Source organism: Marmota monax, unplaced genomic scaffold, assembly GCF_021218885.2.
Source record: "Marmota monax isolate L192 unplaced genomic scaffold, Marmota_monax_Labrador192_F-V1.1 WCK01_AAM20220418_F8-fsc00224, whole genome shotgun sequence".
Taxonomy (NCBI): Eukaryota; Metazoa; Chordata; class Mammalia; order Rodentia; family Sciuridae; genus Marmota; species Marmota monax.
This window is the reverse complement of record NW_026693937.1, coordinates 2,074,241-2,094,658: the sequence shown is the minus strand read 5'-3', so window position 1 is coordinate 2,094,658 and position 20,418 is coordinate 2,074,241. Positions and strand designations below refer to the sequence as shown.

Here is a 20,418-nt window from a genome sequence, read left to right as displayed (position 1 = left end):
CCCTCTCCCTTATGGATCACCTAGCTCAGTTCAATAAAAGACCCTATTATTTTTTATTCCCAAAGCAATGGAGAATCTTAATCAAAAGCAGACTTTGAATTTTTACAATATTTTTTGTCTGTTACATAGCATCCTCAGAAAAGTTCAAGAATAGGGATCAACAGTTTTGAGGCCTCACTTTTGATGCGGTAGTTAACATTTTATTTATTTATTTATTTATTTATTTATTTATTTATTTATTGTGCCAGGGATTGAACCCAGGGCCTTGTGCATGCAAGGCAAGCACACTACCCACTAATTAACTTAAAAAAAATTTACCCTCATTTCCCATAGCTTTGTCTCCTTTATACTTTTTCCTTTAACTTGGAGACTAGTATTCTCATATCATGCTTTTTAAAGACTCTTCAAAGTTCACTACATGAGGAAACCATGTTCCAGGCAGGTGCTGTATGTCATCCCTCTTCTAGAGTGGAGGCTCACACCAGATTGAAGTGTCTTATCTCCTAAGGCAAAAGGAAAATTGTTTATAGACTGAGCACAGCAGTCAAGATCCCCAGGTGGTACCTCCCCCAGTCAGCTCTGCTGTGCAGAAGGAAGACATACACAAGTGCCTCTACCCAGAGAAGATCTCAAAGAAAATGATACCAGGAAACAAAATTCATTTGCCATGTGTCCAAAAACACTGATGGAGCAGCACTGCAACGTTGTGAATGGTTTCCTAAAAGTTCTATAAGTAAATCAATGTGGCTTGAGGAACTGACTGAGTTATTACCCAGCACCATCACATCATGGAGGATAATCATATCTTAATTATGATGTCAATAAGCAACTCCAAAGAGAGCTTTGACATTTTTTGCAATCCAGTCAAAGTGTTCAAAGTGTTGTTTAGAAAATATGCACATAAATGTACACACACATACATATTACCCCTCTCAAAAGGAGATGCCGAGGAGACCTAAATATAATTGGCTATCTTCATCTGATGGATCCACCACACCTGGGATTATACCCAAACACAGATGGGAAGTATTTGGAAAAAAACTCTTGAGACTTGTGCAGACCTGTTTCTCCACTAGTCTCTAAACAATACGATATAATATTTAGGTGCGTAGCATTTGCATAGTGTTAGGTATTATAGGTAATCTGGAGATAAAAGATATGGGAGAATGTAGATAGGTTATATGCAAACACTATATAACTTTATAAGAAGTGTTTTGAAAAGAAAATAAAAGAAGGGATTTGAGTAATCAAGGGTTTCGGGGTTTATGGTGTTTCCCAGAACCAATTCTCTACAGAAAAGGTACAACTGTAATATACTCTTTTTTCTAAGTATAGGAAAAGATTTGGGATTTGAGCTTGAGAGCAAATTTGTTAAGATAAAACATCAATTCACATTGTGTTCTTATAAATCCTTGTCAAGGTTTGCAAGCAATTTTATTTACATTTGTGCTCTCTTCTTGTTGTTGTTGTTGTTGTTATTGTCTCTGTCTACAGAAGTGTGTTTGCTTGACTTCAGAGACTATTGTGGGAAATCAAAATACCGACGAATCCCCACCCTCACTGAACTGAGTAAGTTGGGTTTCAAGGGCAAAATTCAAAGCAGAAATCTTTTTTTTTTTAAATTTTTTATTGTGGGTTGTTCAAAACATTACAAATTTCTTGACATATCATATTCCACACTTTGATTCAAGTGGGTTATGAACTCCCACCTTCACCCCATACACAGATTGCAGAATCACATCAGTTACACATCCATTGATTTACATATTGCCATACTAGTGTCTGTTGTGCTCCGCTGCCTTTCCCATCCTCCACCCTCCCCCCTCCCCACCTCTCCCCTCCCCTCCCCTCCTCTCTCTCTACCCCCTCCACTGTATAACCCTGAGGGTCTCCTTCCATTACCATGCAATTTCCCTTCTCTCTCCCTTTCCCTCCCACCTCTCATCCCTGTTAAATGTTAATCTTCTTCTCCTGCTCTTTGTCCCTACTCTGATCTTAGTTACTCTCCTTATATCAAAGAAGACATTTGGCATTTGTTTTTTAGGGATCGGCTAGCTTCACTTAGCATAATCTGCTCTAATGCCATCCATTTCCCTGCAAATTCTATGATTTTGTCATTTTTTAATGCAGAGTAATACTCCATTGTGTATAAATGCCACATTTTTTTTATCCATTCGTCTATTGAAGGGCATCTAGGTTGGTTCCACAGTCTTGCTATTGTGAATTGTGCTACTATGAACATCGATGTAGCAGTGTCCCTGTAGCATGTTCTTTTTAGGTCTTTAGGGAATAGACCGAGAAGGGGAATAGCTGGGTCAAATGGTGGCTCCATTCCCAGCTTTCCAAGAAATCTCCATACTGCTTTCCAAATTGGCTGCACCAATCTGCAGTCCCACCAGCAATGTACAAGTGTACCCTTTTCCCCACATCCTCGCCAGCACTTGTTGTTGTTTGACTTCATAATGGCTGCCAATCTTACTGGAGTGAGATGGTATCTTACGGTGGTTTTGATTTGCATTTCTCTGACAGCTAGAGATGTTGAGCATTTTTTCATGTACTTGTTGATTGACTGTATGTCCTCCTCTGAGAAGTGTCTGTTCAGGTCCTTGGCCCATTTGTTGATTGGGTTGTTTGTTCTCTTATTGTCTAATTTTTTGAGTTCTTTTTATACTCTGGATATTAGGGCTCTATCTGAAGTGTGAGGAATAAAGATTTGTTCCCAGGGTGTAGGCTCTTTATGATGCATAATTGATGTCCCAAGGTTCTTTTTAGAATCCACAGTCTAAGGACTGAGGAATCAGAATGGGACCTAAAGAGCTTTAAGTGCTTGGCTTAATGTCATGGTGGGTTTTTACCTGACTGCTGACTTCATCTTGAGGAGCCTATTCTATCTTGGTGTCAGGGAGCAGGAATAATATCTGACTTCTCCATTCTCCTGGATAACAAGAGAGGGAGGGAGACCAGTAACCAGCTCAGTCTTATTCAAAGGGAGGGGACATGAACTTGAAGATTGCTAGATCTCCTTGTAACTGTGTCTACCCATCATGAGACTTTTCCCCATGACTATCTACCCATCGTAGGCAGATGAAGCATTCAAGCTGCAGACTTTGAAGAGGTGCTCATTCCTGAGGTCATTAAATTTTAACTCCCAAATATCTCCTTTGCATCATCTGAATCCCAATCCTCTGTGATGTGCTTCTAATATGGAAACACACCTTGGAAAAATTACAAAATAAGCTGTAATCTCTCATCAACATCTCATGGAAAATGAACATGTATAAAACTTTCTAAGATATAAGGAGCTCTCAAGCAGGAAGCAGTGGGGTGAGGGTGGGCAGGAAAGGAGGTTTGGGTGCATTTGGAAGGTGTTGATGAAATACTGTGGGACATGCTGAGATTCATTACTGAGAAGAACTGAGGAGAAGGGGAAAAACAAAGAGGAAAATGATGTCTTATTAACATAAATTGAGCCAACTCAAAGAAGCTCTCTTAAGCTGGTCCTAGGCATGTGATTTGACTGATTCTATGATATAACAAAGTGTTTAATAGGCATTTTGTGATTTAGAACACCTAAGCCTGGTGGGACATTGGCCAAATTACATGAACAGATCTCTTAGTCCTAAGAATAAAGTAGGGGGACTTGGAGAAGAATCAGTAGTCCCCCTTTGCCACCATGGGAGCTGGAATCAAAGTGCAGCAGGTGAGAAACACCTAGTCACCTGGATCCTGGGCCTATAAATTAAGCTTTGAGCACATCAGATCCATAGGTCCCAAACTGGTACCTGCCAGCCTATTTATAAACATCTTGAGACTGTCAGCTGCAGTTTTTATTCATGTATTTTTTCTTCCCATTTTGAACTATCTTTAACTCCCTGTGTGTAAATATACTAGATTCATGAATTAGAAGACTTTTAAGTTAAAGTGGCTCAGAGATTAGATGGCTTCTTGCTAGTCCATAGGTACATCTGGTCACTCTCCAGGGACTCACAGATTTTGTTCATCCAAGTATTTTCTGGCTCCAGGCAGACCTCATCAAATTAGCCTAACAAGTCACCTGCCAGCTCACTCAATTTCTTGTTTCTTTGTCTGTGTGGAAAGGGTCATACTGACATGGGAGCTGCAGGACTGACGGTTAGCACTTTAGTACAGAAGGTACAAGGGCCTGCAAGAAAACAGCTAGGAAATGTGAGGACACTGGTTTAGAATGACACAGTGAAGTCTGGACAAAGGCTCATGGGTTATATGTATATCCTGAGGATTGGCACTGCAAGGAGAGGGAAGAGGGAGTATAGGAGATGTGGGTTGGTATTAGTCATGCCCTGCTCATCTTTTATAAAAATATAGCTGTTCTCAGAAGAAAATGATTCACTAATACCACCAGTCTGACACTTCCCCCTAACTTACTGAGAAATAATTTAAAGAATTAAGGAATAATCCAATCTCAGTAAAGAATGTATTCTGGATTGTATGTCCAGTGAATTTGCTTTGATCTGTAATGTCAAGAACTATAATGTCTAAGATTTTATCCTACTTGCAGTCTAACAAGTTAACCTGCCACTGTCTCATGGACGCTGGTAGAACATAAAACCTCTAGGTCAGAGACAAAAAAAAAAGTTTGTTACTTACAAAAATAACAGTAGCCAGGGTATCATCATTTTTGTGATGGTTGCCAAAGTTCTGTTTACCACAGAATGACATTAAGAGGTCCAAATGATACCTCCTACATCCACAGTGGATTGTTGTACAAAAGAGGAGCCTGAGTTTTGGAAAACAGAATCTTTTCCAATTGTATAGAAAGTAGCAGCTCTATCTTCAAAGCTTCTTTCTATTCAAATGTTTTTGAAGCAATAGTCCAGGAACAAAGGCAGCCAGCCCTCTGTTCTCCCCAACAGCAGCCAGTTGTATGGACTACAGACTCTGCTTACAGGAGTCTTAAGTTGTAGCCTCAGGTTATTTTGGTACTGCTGTACTGGCCTCATTAAGAAGGTTCTCTATTCAAAGCATGGTCCACACATGTGCAGCACTTAGGTGCTTGGTGGATGTGTAGATACTCAGACCCCACCCTGGACTGAGGAAATCAGAATCTGCATTGTAATAAGATTGCCAAGAAATTCTTGTGCACAGTAAATTTCAAGAAGCACTGCTTTAACTCACTCTGGGCTCAATTAACTCTAGGAACCTACATAAACACCATGTCATATAAAATGCAATGTGCCCGCCCTCCCTTTGTCCTGATGGGAAATAGCATCTCTACCTGGGTACTGCCTTTCTATCTGGACTACATGGGTAGCCAGATGTTCCTTGTTTATACCTGTTTCCCCAATGAAATTGTTCCCAGTGCCTCCTTTAGATAAGGGTGACCCCAGGACACTTCCCTGGTCAAACTGAACCTGGGGTAAAAGAATGTTCCTTTGATGGTGAAGTACTCAAGAGAGACTCGTGTTTTTAGGAGAGGACAATATTTGGAAAGGAAAAAAAAAAACAATGTAGCGAGTTAAGGGTAGAAGCCACAGAGACTCAAACATTAAGACACAAATCCTTTGATGAGCGATCACCCTTGGCCTTCCTCACACGGAAACCCTTGTCTTCTTGTCTGCCTGCCTTTCCCTTTTGCCTCTCTTGCCTTGCAGAAAATCCTTCCAACATCCACTTTATTGAGCAGATTGATGGACTAGAAGGGAACTTCACGGGAACAAGCCTGCATCTGAGCGCTTCCTTTTCCACAGGCGCTGTCTTCTCTGGCAACTTCTTGGATTCCCTCCTGGCCACAGTAAGTCCATTTAAGCCAAGAAGTCCCCCAAACCTCTTGGAGAGAGGTGAGTGGGTGGATTAAGGTTTGAGAACATCACAATTCACAATTCCGATTTCTCTTTGATTAAAAAAAAATTGCACATACATTATTTCATCTCTCCTCATAACTGCTTGAGGAGAGAAGCAAAATTTTGAGATTATCAAGATTATAAACTTGAGGCCCTGGGACTGTAACATTTGATGCTAACCCTTCAGCTTTAAGTGCATATCCACAGACCAGGGCCTTTGGTTTCAGAACCTCATGGATACTACCTTCTCTTCTCTCTACAATTTCCCAACAGCTCTTTCAGAAGTTAGCCCTAAGAGATTCATGGGTTTCAAGGAAAAAGGTTTGGCATTAGGTAGTATGAATTTTACTCAGAGTTAAGTCAAATCTTCTTCCACCATTGTCCCTCTTGTGTGATGCATTTCTGAGTACATGGTCACTGTTTAGTTTTCAGCAGCTCTTTAGCCATAAGAGAGTCACCTAGCATTCATTACAGGATTTCCATAAATAGAATCCACTTGTCATTAAATACTTATCAAACTCCTACACTGTGCAGGGATACAGCAGTGACAAAACAGACCAAACTCCATCTATGTGCAGCTTGCACTCACAGAAGAGATCGACATGACCATCAATAAGTAATGTACAAGGGATGCCAATCACAAAGACTAAGGAAAGATGAGATAGGAAATGTAGGGTTTGGGGAAGTAGTGGCAGATTTCAGTATGTGACCAGGGAAGGCAGCAATGCTGTTCAAGCTCTGGAGGAGAGGAGGATGCACACCACTCAGATCCTTGGGGAAGAAACTATACAGGCAGAGGCCAGGAGGCAGCTGCCCAGACAGTTGAAGGAATTGCAATTTGATTAAGAAATACAGGATCTGTGTGTGGCCATTTAAATTGACTTCAAAAACACCTGAAAGGAAATACACATGTTCCACTACCACAGAGTTTTCCTCCTAAGATTTTTCAGGAGAAGGATTACAAAAAGGTCCAAAGTCCAATATGCACTTGCTTAAAGGAACAAGACTCTGAGTACAGTTTGAATGTACTCAGAATGTACTTCTGGAATGCTGTGTAGAAGAGGCACCATTCTGGAATAGTATGCTTGTCTCAAAGCAGTTTGCACATTTAGGGGAATGTGACCAGGACATATATGTTCCTCTCCTGGCATCAAGGAAGGTAATATGTGGCCCTTGACTCTGCCTTTCTTAGCCATGGAAGGGTCTCGTGAACCCTAGGGAACTCTCAAACAGATACCACTGCTTCAGGAATAGTTTAACATTAAACAATTTTGTGGGTTATCAAGTTTCTAAAGGGTTAAATAACATACAGCCCCCGACTGAGCCAGAGAGGGATGCATTGGAGGGAATCAAGTCAGGTTACTTTTCTGAGAAGGTGACTCTGTCAGACAGAGTGTTGTATCACTGTCTGCCACTGATATGTCAATTAACTTGCCTGGAATTAATGACTGGAGTGTCAGGCAGAAGGTGACTTCTGATGAACTTGACCTGTCGGCAGGAGGCATTTTAGATGGGTTTAAGCTCCCAGTTCTTTTCAGAAACTCTTAAGTGGCAGGAAGCTTCATGCCTTAAATTAAACTTGAGACTTAATTAAACTCCACTGCTCCACTGGGCCACACAGGCAGAATAAAGCCACAGATTCTATTTAGAGTTAGTCAGAAGGCAGTGTCTTGGTGTTTTATACCTCTATAACAAAATACTGGAGATCAGGCCATTTATAAACAATAGAAGTTTATTTGGCTCACAGTTCTGAAGACTGGGCAGTCCAAGGGCATGGTGCAGTCATCTGTGTGGCATTTGGTGAGGTTCTTTCTGTTGTGTCATCGAATGGTGGGAGGCAAGAAGGCAATAGAGCACATGCAAAAGATAGAGAGGAGAGGGCCAAACTCATTTTTGTTATCAAGAGCCCACTACTGTAATAACTAATCCACCCCAACAATAATGGCATTAATCCATTTATGATCTCATAACCTGATCATGTCTTAAAAGTCTCACCACTTAACAGTGTTTAGTGTGGAGTGTTTCCAACATATGCTTTGAGCAGGGAGTATATTGAACGGTGGCAGGCAGAATAGATAATGAAGAGTTGGAAGAGTAGAAATAAAGGAAATGAACATACAACATAAGCCAGCATAGGAAACACAAACTTGATAATTAAGTCTTGAGCCAGGTGTTGGCGCCTAGGCTTATCGCTGACTACCATAACGCACCATGAGCGTGACCTTGACCTTGGGCAGTCAAGATGAGAAGATGATCCCTTGTTAGAAAACAAAATGAGCTACATAAAATCTCAGAAGTCTTTTCTTGGGCTAGATGGTGAAGTCCATGAGAGAGAGACAAAGTCAAGTAAGTGTGCCCTATATAGGAAGTTGTCACATGAGGTTACAAGCCACGCTGGACCATTAGCTAGCCCTTAAAGTGTCCTGATAAGTGTGTAATTTAGGACTGGCTCTTGGTCAGCTGTCTATGCAATGGGGATGGCAATGGAGCACCAGGGCAGAAGGCACCACTTATGTCAAGGAGGCTCACAGGGATAGTGAACCTCTAAATACCTATCTGGTAGCCTTCTATTCTAGCTATTACATGTATCTTTAATGATGTATGGCACAGCAAAATGAACACACTGTGGTAATGCTGAAATGCTGAGCTAAACCAGACTACCGAACATAATCAGTGAGTGCTGTCCTCTCTTGTTTTCCTTTCCTTGGATGATGTCTATCCAACCATTCACACAGAAAGAAAAACAAACCTAAGGATCAGGCTGGAGTTGTCCCTGAGCCTCCAATGTCACAGGCTCCTCCCCTCTGGGTACCATTTGATCTTGGCTGGTCTCTGGATCTTACCACCTGGTCACATGGAAATAGCCTCAGAGAAAAAAGAGAACATTCACCATCATCTACTGGAAATACCAGAACACTCAGGTGTTCTCAAATCCTACACTTTATTTTCCTTACATAACAGAGCATCTCCTGGCTGAGGTTTGGGAGGAAGCAAAGACATCATTCTTCCCATATAGTTAGGATGTCAGCTATGGGCTCCATGGCCATCATCCCCTCTAACACAGACTCATGGCAGACATCAACAAGAACCACAACCCTTCTCTCCTAGATCATACCTGCAAATCTTTCCCACGATAGACCTCTATTCGACTAATTCTCATAAATTCTGTTGTTGAGATGTTATCAATAACAATAGCAATATCAGTCATAGGAAGAGTAGTATCTTTCAAGCATTTCTCTTGTGCCAAAGACCTTGCTAAAGCATATTGTATTACCTTGTTGATTCTCCTGTCAACCCAATTAAGGAAATACTATTCTTAGATTTATTTTATAGATAAAGACTCTGAGGCTTAGAGGGGTATAATCTGTCAAAGGCCATATCACTGACAAATAAAAAAGTCCTAAGTGGGAGGCAAGATTCAACCATTCCATCTATTTTTTTTTTCATTCCTTTTATACCATAATGTCCCTGCCCCTAGAATATCTTAGGGGTTAGGCTCTTCCAACCTGATGCCAACCTCAATGTACCGAGAGATCGGGCCCCATGGCTATACAATCAGTGGGTATAATTAAACTAAAACTGTTTGTTTCCCAGATGCCCACACTAACAGGAGAGCAAAGCTAAGAGATGTCTTCAGAATAGACTCTCTCAGGAAAAGGGGGCTCACACTTCAACAAGCAAACCGTGAAATAAGAGAAGAACACCAGCCTCAACTTCAATCTTGGTGAAATATTTCCCACATGATGTTTATGGGACTGCTTCCTTCCTATATGTACTTGGAAAACTTCATTGTGACTTTCCTTCTTTCCCTCCCAATCATCCTTATAAATTCTAAGGAGAATGAATATGCAAGTCCCAGGATGCAGCAAAGCCCACAGTAATGTGTTATGAAGTAGTCGCCACTTAGAAATAATGAAGTCTTATATTTTCACACAAGTTTAAAATCTCTACATTGTGATGGATATTATATATTTTCACTGAAATATAATGGGTTTTTATCTCCAAATCTCCAACTGATACTGTTGATACTGTTGATGATATTCCCTGGTATACTACCTAAACTCCTGTCCCATTTAGAAGAATTTGTCTATACATAATTCAGATTTGCTTTTAAATCTTTATCAGTTCAGTGCTATGAAAACTAAAATATGGAAAGACCAGTCAGGCCTATGTGCAAGAATCCTACATAGCTTTACAACTAAAGAGTCTCATAAATAGACAAGAACTTAGGGAACACTTTTCCTGTACTTGTGAGAAAACTGAAGCCCACAGAAGTTAGATGAAATTCTCAAGGTCTCTCAGCTGGTTAGTTGCAATTTTCCAACCATAGAGCCTCACTTGGAGTTGAAAGTTATTTCCCAAAAGATGTTTGATCTTAAGGCCTTTGGAAAAATCTCAGAATAAAGAACAGCAGATGGCTAGGATATTAGTACGTATATTATTAGGTAATATTCCAGATTATGAAAGAGACCTCATGTTTTATTGCAGTTAAAAGCTTAAACAACTTGGGCTGCAACATTTTCTAACATTGGAAACTCAATGTTAGAAATTCTAGTATTCTAGTACATGCTATTACATTAGAATTGCATTCCAAAGTCCAAAAAATATTTCAAACACATTTTAACTTTGAAATTTTCTCGAGAAGGAAAAGAAAGAAAGCAAGCAAAGGAGGAAGAAAAGATGGAAGGGAGGGAAAGAAGAGAAGAGAGGAGAAGAGAGGAGAGGGGAGGGGAGAGGAGGGAAGGGGGGAGAAAAAAAAGTGAAGTTGAGAACGGTCAATAGCAAAAAACTCCAAATAAGAATAAGGAGATGAACTCACAGTATAAGGGTGACATATAAATCCCATTATTTTCCCCAATTTAGAATTGCAATCCTTTTGATGTCAAAACTGAAGAAATGATGTATTCAAAGGCTAAGACTCTCAGTTAAATATGTAAAGCACACGTTTCCCTAGAGCCATCAACAGCAGGATAACCCAAGAATTTACACCTTTTCTTTCATCAGAGGAGAATTATTCTAACAGTATTATGTTTGATCACTCACACTATGGCCACATGTGCTTAAACGGATTGTGGCTCAACCTGGATTTACATCCTCCATTTCCTCCTGGATGTCAGGGGGCTGATTCCAAAAGCACCTTTCTGGGTGCTAGTGGGATGGAACAAAGAGAAGAAATGCAAGTAGATTCTCCCAGTCCAAGGACTAGAGTGAAGACATCTTTTAATCCAGAAACTATGTTAAGAGTTACATTGATTTTTCTCTTAATCCATATAACTTATGTTATTTCTTAAGTCAACCTGTACCAGCTACCTCTACATTTTACTAGTAATATTGGTTTGTTAAAACTCTCCTGCCTATTTTAGACAGTAAATACCCTTACATTCCATAAACACCTGCCCCATCCAAAACAAGTACTTCTGAAGATGATGTTAAGTAGATTAAGGCCATCCTCTGAGAAAGCACATAATTTCAAGGAAGGATTTTTCTGTTCTGAAAATCAGCAGTGTCAGAATCTCTAGGGTGTTCTTTAAATTCTCTCTCCCACTTCCATTCATCAATTCTGATTCAGGAGATCTGGTATCTCATAAATCTGCGCTTGTTAGTGTAACTCCAGATAATCCAGGTACATGAAAACCAGTAATAAACGGAATAGAAATTAGTAATAGGTAGATTTCATTAAATCCTTCAAACAATGATAGAAGGTAGGTATTGTCATGTCAACTTTAAAGGAAAAAAAATGCATAAATTGCCCAAAAGTACTTGTCAAGGGTGTGACAATACAAGATTCAAACTCAGGCCTATTTCATATAAACAATTAACTAAAAAATACAGAAGAAGGAAAATAGAGTAAAAGCTAGAGGTCATGGGATCCTAAAGAGAAATAAGCTTCATTCTGATGAGGAGGCCCAAGCTGGTAAGAGATGAACAAGGTGTCTAAAAGCAAAACCGGGAGAGAAGAAAAGAATCGGTCAAGCCGCTACAGACTGACTAGTATGTGCATTGCAGTGAATAGTTAATGAAGGTGAGCCAGGAAAGGGAGGGGATATCAGATCACAAGGGCTTTGAAGACCATAATAAGGTATCTAAGTTTGAGGAAGCAGATGGCATGATCTGATTCATGATTGCAAATGAGAAGAAAACCAAGTTGGGAAAACTAGTACAAAGGTCCCTTTAGAAATTCAGGCTTCAGTCGGGTATGGTAGTGCATGCCTATAATCCCAGCACTCAGGAGGCTGAGGGAGGAGGATCACTTGAGTCCAGGAGTTCTGGGCCAGCATAGGCAACACAGCAAGACCCTGTCTCAAAAATTACCACAAACCTCATCATTCACCATCATCATCACACAGGCTTCAGAAGAAGAGTACCTGAGTTTGGCTATAGAGAAAATGAATGATAAAAATTCTAGGCTAATAACAGTCACTTATATTATTTATTATAAAAATTATTGCTTTCCTATAATTATTTTTTCTGTAATACTTATTTCTTCAGGAATAAATGTATAATATCGATTTTTTTAAAAAAAGATGGAAAGTTAAGAATGACATTTGCAAATATGTTCTTGCCTAGGCTACAGATTGTGGTAGGAATTGTGGAGAAAGGGAGTTCATGAAAATGTCTAGGACTATTTAGACTCAATCTTGTTTCAAAATAATTAGACTCACGTCATCATCTTGTTTCATTTTGATGTTAGTCATTCTAAAACCCCATACATTTACTTATCCAGAACCTATAATTTCTGAAATGTATAATAATAGTCATGGGAAATCCAAATATTAGTAAGACCTAAGTCAACGTCTGTCCTCAAGTCAGTCACAATCAAAAGGAGTATAAGTAGGCTCACATCCAAAAAATAGCCCAAGTATAGATGACAATAGTATCAGAAGTCCCCTAGGAGAAAGTCTGTAGGGTGTTCCACTAAATACACATTTTTAAAATATATATGTTGCTGATAATTACGGTATCTGTGGCTTAACGTACTCCTCTGGTCATCTGTGAAAGAAAGAAATCCTTGGTATCTATATCATTACCCACTTTCTCCTCCTTCTACAGCATAAGCTCCAAGGAAACAGGATCATGGTCCAGGTTGTTTTCTCTCAGTTGTACCTAACCCAGTCTCCTATCCAAAGTGGTTTTGATAATAATAATCACAAGAGAAGTTCTCTGCACTATCTGGTCCATGTCAAACAGTGACGTCCACTAGATCTCCAGGTCTAAACAACTCCACCATTTACATGCTGGCTGCTCTAACATTACACATGAATTGTCCTTGCCCCCCAGGCCTTCTACAACTACCATGTCCTGGAATTACTTCAGATGCTGGTGACAGGAGGAGTAAGCTCTCAGATGGAACAACATTTGGATAAGGAGAAGTTCACTGGGTTGACCGACAGCTACTCTACGTATTCGTCTGGAAGAATGCGGTGTAAACTGGGGCTTCTGTCCTTAGAGCAAACGATTTTATCAGACATTCAAGTGAGTCTACTCTTATCATACTAGATTCTCTCACTTCCTGAACACTCTGAGTTTCTGAAAATTGTGTTGGCTGTTTGGGTTTATAGATGGTCTACCACACAGAAATAATAATAGCAGTAATAAAATTAATACAATCTTATATTCATAGATTGTTTTACAACTCAGTGCATTTTCTTGTTATGTTTTTGTAGCAATACCAGGAAATAGACAGTGGAGTGGGTTAGTGATCATGAGAGTGGACTTCTGGCAAAAGAACTAGTTTAGCCCATTTACCTTCTCTTTTGCAAATGTGCTGTCTTGCCCTTCTACCTTCTGCCATGGGGTGACACAGCAAGAAGAGCTTTGCTAGATGTGGGGCCCCTTGACTTTGAACATCTCTTCCTCTGGATTGTAAGAAATAAATCTTAGATCTTTATAACTTATTCTGTTACTGTAGCATAAAATGGGCAAGAATACCTAATAACTTTGTACCTTGACAAGGTTATTACTGATAATTATAATACTTAAAGCTTACTAAGTATTTTCCCTGTGCCTGACTCCTTCAGATTTTTTCACTTAATCTGTCCAACGATTTGTACAGTAGGCATCATCATTAATTTCATTTAACAGATCAGAAAACTGAGGTTTTCAGAAGCAAGGGCTTACCTGAGGCCACCATATTGTTCAACAATGTCAGAGCAGGGTTCCATCTCAGGAATACTGTCCCAGAGTCTGACCATTCTTCCAGTAACCACAATGCTAAAGAAATCTGATCAGGTCAGCTGACATCAGGCAGAATGCTCTGTGATTAAGTCAAAGAATCACAGTGGGCTAACCAGTAGAAAATGCTTGACTTTTCTTAATCCAGGTTGCTGCTGAATGACCAATTATAGCAAAGGGAGGCGATAAGAATTCTGGCAAATTCTAGTGGCGCATCTAGGCATCAGAGTAGAGTGCAGACTGGACATGAATAATCTACTGATCAGTGTGTTGCTTTTTTGTTTGTTTATTGTTTTTTGATGCCAAAGATCAAACCTAGGAGCACTTAACCACTGAGTCACATCCCTAGTCCTTTTTTATTTTTAATTTGAATAAAGAGTCTCAATAAGTTGCTTAGGGCCTGGCTAAATTATTATGGTTAGCTTTGAACTTGCAATCCTCCTGTCTCAGTCTCCTGAGCCACTGGGATTCTAGGCATGGGCCACAACTCCAAGCGCTGGTTTGGTTTTGATTAATATTGTTATCCACCTGTCCAGTGTTATTGTTAGAGGCAGACCTTGACAAGGAAACATCTTTTTCTGGTTCAGTGGACATCAGAAAAAATTGCTCCCTTCACAAGGAGCATGGTGTTCCAGGACTCCTTGCCCAGTGTGTCTCAACATATGCTACCAAAAAGGGCACATCCTATGCTCTTTGCATTTGAAGTCCAGGTACAAACAACTTTCCAAACACTCCCACAGTATTGTCTGATCTTGTGCATTTCTGTGGACCCGGGTGCCTCATCTGCAGTTGACTAGTGAGTGATTTTATGCAGCTGGCAACCTCCTGCTGGTATCAGAGAAATAATAGATTGGTCTGCCCATGTGTCTTACCTTCACTCACTTTGCTCTTTTCTTAAGAAATCGTAGAACTGAGCAGACTGTTTTCTTTTGCCCTTTCTGAACCTATTTGTCCTATCTGCTGCTGCTTTTGAACTCATTGTCTATTTGTGATAAGTTTGTTGGCCAGAGACCAAATGTAAGAAGTGTGCTTAAGATTGTGATCTCAGTAAGAGTGGGATGAGATGACTCCCTGGAGGTCATCTAACATCCCAATCATGGACTAACTCAAAAACTGAATTTGGAACCCATTGCTCATTGTTAATTCTCAATGATGGTCACCAAATAGGAAAAGTAATAAGAATACACACGTACCACACGCATCCGAGGCTCTCAGAAGAACTTGAATGACAAAAAGAAAAGCAAATCACACAGATTAGTATCTCAAAACTAATCATCAGTTACTATAATTACCAAGTCACTAAACACTATTATCATAAATATATTAGGAAATGTCTTTCAGGTCTTCTAAAGTTGGACCGCAAAAAAAAAAAAAAAAGGAAAATAACATTTGAATAAGTGCTTGTTATTGCTTGATGAATGTGCCCAGCAGACACGTTTTTCTCTCTCTCTCTTTTTTTTTTCACAGCCAAGAACCACCTTTGGACAACTATTCTGTGGCTCATTATATTGTCTTGGAATCTTATGTGTTGGCTTATACCGCATGATAGATGAAGAGGCGCGCAACCCAGAACATAAAAGGGGAGTGTGCTAATTTGAAAAGTGCTGGCCATCCACCCAAGCAGGAGAACCAAAGCTACTTTATATGTGAAAGAGAACTCCATAGCTCAGAGTCCACAGTTATTATGGAAAGATGCTGGTAAATCATGATGTAGGAAGAAAGAAGAATAGTGTAAACAATAGGAATGCTGATGGTTAACGCCTTCTAAGGAGGATGGTGTTTGTGTCCCCAGTGAAAACTGAAATATGCAGACCTAAATTTTAAATAAGTTCTTTTGCAACCTAACTTCCATCCACGATTGTACAACTTTCTAAAGCTAAAGACATTGTCTGCATTGGAAAGATTTACTTGTTTTTTGCTGGACTCATTTTGTAAATATTTATTGAGTGCTTCTTTCCAGCCACTGTGCTTTGTGCTTATAAATCAGGGATGCACTTTGTTCATATTTCAACTTTATTAACTGGAGATCCTTCTGCCAGGAGTGTGGAAGAGAGAGGAAATGTATATAGAGGATATAAGAAAAGAAGATACCATCTAGAGACAATACAATTGTTTAGGCCCTAGATAAGATTCTCACAGTAGAATGCACAGTAGTCAATAAAGAAGGAGGAATTAAAAATGATGGAGTGGAAATAGACAATTGAAACCCATTCTAGGAGAAAAGAGAAAGAAACAAAATTATTAATGTGAATGGTCTCAAGTAAAAGAAAAAAGTCCCTGTAATTTCTCTATTAATAAGAGAAAAGGAGAAAAATAACAGATTCTTAGGAAGACCTATAATATATCTAGGTGTGAGGTATACTTTTGGGGATTTTTATTTAGTACTAAGATTTCTCAGTTCATAGGCATTGCTGAGAAAGAAAATAAAAGTAATTCAGGGAATTGAAGAAAGGTAAGACTTGAACTACTAAGAAGAATGCAATGAGGTTTAACCATGAAGCAATGCTAGACTGTAAAGAGAAAAGACAGTAACACTGGAAATCCTGAAAAAGTTAGAGTAGATATACCCAGAGGAAGGAAATGAGAGAGAAGGAATGATGGGGTGTTGTGGTTGGAGAGTGACTTACTGAAGCTTAAGATTTTTGACAGGCAATGACAATATCCAGCATGTGGCCCTGAAAATGGTTTGGAGATAAACTATCATTCGGTAGTAGAAATCATAGAAATGTGTCTGGATGACAGAGCTGTAAACCACAGAGATACTACAAGCACATAAGATGATAGTGGCTCTGAGGTTTGGGGGGAAAAATTATATACCAAGTGCCAAAGACCTAAATGAAGGTCTACAGATGGCACTGAGGAATCAGTGGGGAGGTTAATATAACTTTACAGAACTCACCGTGAAGTAAGTGCGTGAGGTGTGAGGTTATGGAAGCAATACTGAGAAGCATACTTGATTCTGGCATGCTCTTTCTCTGCTTGAACTCTAATCCCTGGCCCCAACACCTCAGGAAAACCTGTAGAACATGGTAATTGAGAAAATATGCAGTTTATACTTGAGAGGATCTCAAGGAAGGAAATGGCACTCCTGTTTTAAATGATATATGTGCTTAGGGTAAATCTTGTTTAAAATAAAATAGAGGTTACAGTATTTTCAATGGAAAGATAATAATGGATAAATTATTCAGTAAAGGAAAGTCAATCATGCATTGAGGTCCATGTTTAGGAGAGAAGTAACCATTTGGGACAGCAGTGAAGAAATACAGGGTGAAAGTCATAAGAGGTTATCCTCTCTGTTCTGTCGTGAACACTAGGTATTAATTAACTTATTTATTAAGGATTTGCTATGTATCTGATATTTTGCTAAGACAGCTTGCTTCCCTACAAAGTCTTCCTATGCAAATACAGACTTTGAATTTTCCTTAAGATTCATTGACATTCACTATTTGCTTACCAGTCAAGGTTTCAAATAGAACTTTGTGTGAAACCTGTTTGCATGAGTACTAGCTTATGGTAGGCCTAAGCCAGGATGGAAATATCTGGAATACCTGTTATCTTCCAATTTGACAGAGCCTGGCTCGGTGTTCAATTTTGTACTTACTGAATTCATTAGTGTAGTGCATGTTCAAAGAAGTTAAACCTGGAGTTAGGAAGTCCTTAGAGATCAGCAAACCAAACCACAGTCTTATTCCTTTCCCACTAAAGCAGTGAGAACAGCAAACCCCAAAAAGGGAGATTTTATTCCTAAGGTCCCCAATCCCTCCTCTAAGACTTCCTCTATTCGGTGTCCCAGAGATCTTTATTATCAATCAGAAACCAATGAAGCAAAGCAAAACAAAAGCAGTTCCTCTTTTGACCCAGCAAAATGATGTCTTTATTTTGTTCATTGCCTATAACCATTCTGTCCTAGCCACAGAAGCTCAGAATTCATCTTTGACTTTCCTTATAGGTTTGTGATTACCCGACCAGCCAATGACCTTAATTTGCTGCCTTCAGACCTTGTGTTTTGTGCCATCCCTTTCAGCACTGTCTGTGAAAAAAAGGATGGTGATTCATTTCAACCAATACATGAAGTTGAAAATATCGTATCAAGAGAATCATCGATGAATGCAAACCTAAGTTATCCTACTGCGGTTGACCCAGTGAGTGAGAGTACGCCACAGAAATTGTTTAGTTCAGTCCAATCTATGGAGGTAAAACCTTCTTTCTTTTCTGAAACTCAATAAGCAACGCCTAGTTTGAGTTTTAGGCTCTCAACCGACGCAAAGGCAAATGAAAATGTGAAAGAAAATGAAAAGGAAAACATGAAGGAAACCCTGAAGGAGAATGTGCCTTAGTGTCCAAGCTAAACTGGACCCATTGATATTCTCCACAAACTTCTAATCTGATACTAACAAGTCATCTCCAAGATGATGACTTTGTACAAAGAAAATAAAAATGGAAGCATGCCACTTTTGTGCCCATGGCTTGCTAGGTGGTTGACCAGCAAGCCACACTGTTTTGGAAGAGACCAAAATCTAATCTTGTCCCACTGGATCTGGTGTGATAAATAAAGAGATATATGATAAATGCTATTAAGAGAAATTCAATGGTCTATTTCCTTGGAGCAAAAAATGGGCTAGTTTGGGTTGCATTTAAAGAAGTCATCCAGGTAGAGAGATGCGGATTGAAATTGGAATTAATTTGTTTGTAACTAAGCCTTACGTATGTACTGGTACATAATAGGTATATAATAAGAATGACTATTAAAGCATCTTGGAATGGGATGCCTGGGTAAAGTCAATTAGATTGAAATAGGTAGACTTTCAAATTCCCTAACTCAGAAATAGAGACATTATTGCATGAAAAGTTTAAAGCATTTCCCCATAGTTCATGTTCTAAAATAAACCAATCCACTGCTCTTAAGCTTCTCTTCAATCAAGCCATTTCCCCTAGGTATTACTCTATTAACACAATAAGCAAAAGTTCAGCACATCTAAGAAATATTCACTACCAGTTGATAGTCTTGGAATGATGAGTTTGGTAAACAAAGCTTTCTTGCAAAGGGAAGAAGAAAGGGAATAATGAACTATATTTCTCATAAACTATTTTACATGATGTTTACTATATCCCTTAAATATTAGCATATTTGAGGATTTTGTCTCATTACCTTTGTTTTTACAAGGAAGAAAGTATGTCACACGTCACCAAATAAAATGGAACACACCCAGTTAAATTTGAATTTTAGATAAACAACAAATAATTTATAAGTATGTCCAAGCTATTCACTTAGCTAATCAGCAATCAAATCAACATTCAAATGGTTTGACTTGAGCACTTGGAGACATTATGCCTTCAAATGTACAAATAAAAGAAACAGAACAAACTAAAATAAAAACAAGGTCATTCATCCATAGAAAAAAAAATGCATTAGTTAAGCCTTGGCTGTAGCAAAATCAACTCAATCTATATAGAAAAGAGAGTAATTGTCAGGAAACAAGGAAATCCTTTTCCTTCCTTCCTTTCTTCCTCCTTTTTTTCTTAACTTCTAATTCCCTTTCTTCCTTTCTTATTTTCTTTTTTATTTTCTCCTTCCTTTATTCCCTCCCTCCCATTTCCTCTTTCTTTCTTCACTTCTTTCTTTCTTTCAAGGGTGCCTACATCTTCATCCTACTCTCCTTTTATCCTTTCTTTGTTTTTTCATATACATAGCACAATCTAGTTTCCTGTAATTTGAAATGTATCCGTAGAGTAATGCACACTTAACCGACTGTCTTTGAATCTCCAATAATAATTTCTGAAAGTATATGATGGCCTCAGCTTTGGCCCCTCCAGTCCAAATGCTAACACCTGAGGAGCAGGGTGCCTCTAAAGAGAGGATTGTCCTCATGAAAGGGAGGATGGCTTGTGGCCAAGGAAGACATGGCACTAAAGTCTACAACAAAGATAGCATTATTCCCCTTGCCCATTTTATACCATGGGCATTAAATATACAAAGCAGGTTTAGCAACAGCAAAATATTCCTAACAAAGAAACTGCGGTTTAGCCCTATGGATATTCAAGATCCACAAACCACTGCTATACATATATTGACCAATTTGCTTAGCACCCCGGCTTCAGTTCTCCTGAGTAAAAACCTCCATGTGATTACATTTCAACAGAGTAGACCAATTCAAAACATAAATACTTTGTTTTTTTTTTATAATTCATAGGAATAAGTTCCAGAAATCTAGCTAAAGTAATATTAAGGTATAGCCAATGTGTGAACATTCATATTACCACTCTTGATACATAAAATCATCAGGGTACCCCTAAACTCATTTGTCAAATGATTCCATACTCCAGAACCAAATTATTCACCTATAAATGACATTTTAATATGACTCATACCATCAGATCCTTTGGCAATGTAGTGGATATTTAATTCATAGTAATTATTTAACACTCA

General features: G+C 39.0%; 1 protein-coding gene across 1 annotated transcript in view; it reads left to right on the top strand.

The window, feature by feature from the left end:
* The window catches only part of Kcnu1 (potassium calcium-activated channel subfamily U member 1), a 176,779-nt gene extending 158,498 nt beyond the window's left edge, over positions 1–18,281 (top strand). The window contains exons 23-27 of the mRNA XM_046463883.2: positions 1,495–1,569; positions 5,631–5,770; positions 13,098–13,292; positions 15,459–15,577; positions 17,941–18,281. Of these exons, the coding sequence (XP_046319839.2) occupies positions 1,495–1,569; positions 5,631–5,770; positions 13,098–13,292; positions 15,459–15,577; positions 17,941–18,217 (806 nt within the window). The 3' untranslated portion in view covers positions 18,218–18,281. The remainder of the gene's footprint in view (positions 1–1,494; positions 1,570–5,630; positions 5,771–13,097; positions 13,293–15,458; positions 15,578–17,940) is intronic.
* Positions 18,282–20,418: the final 2,137 nt, after the last annotated feature.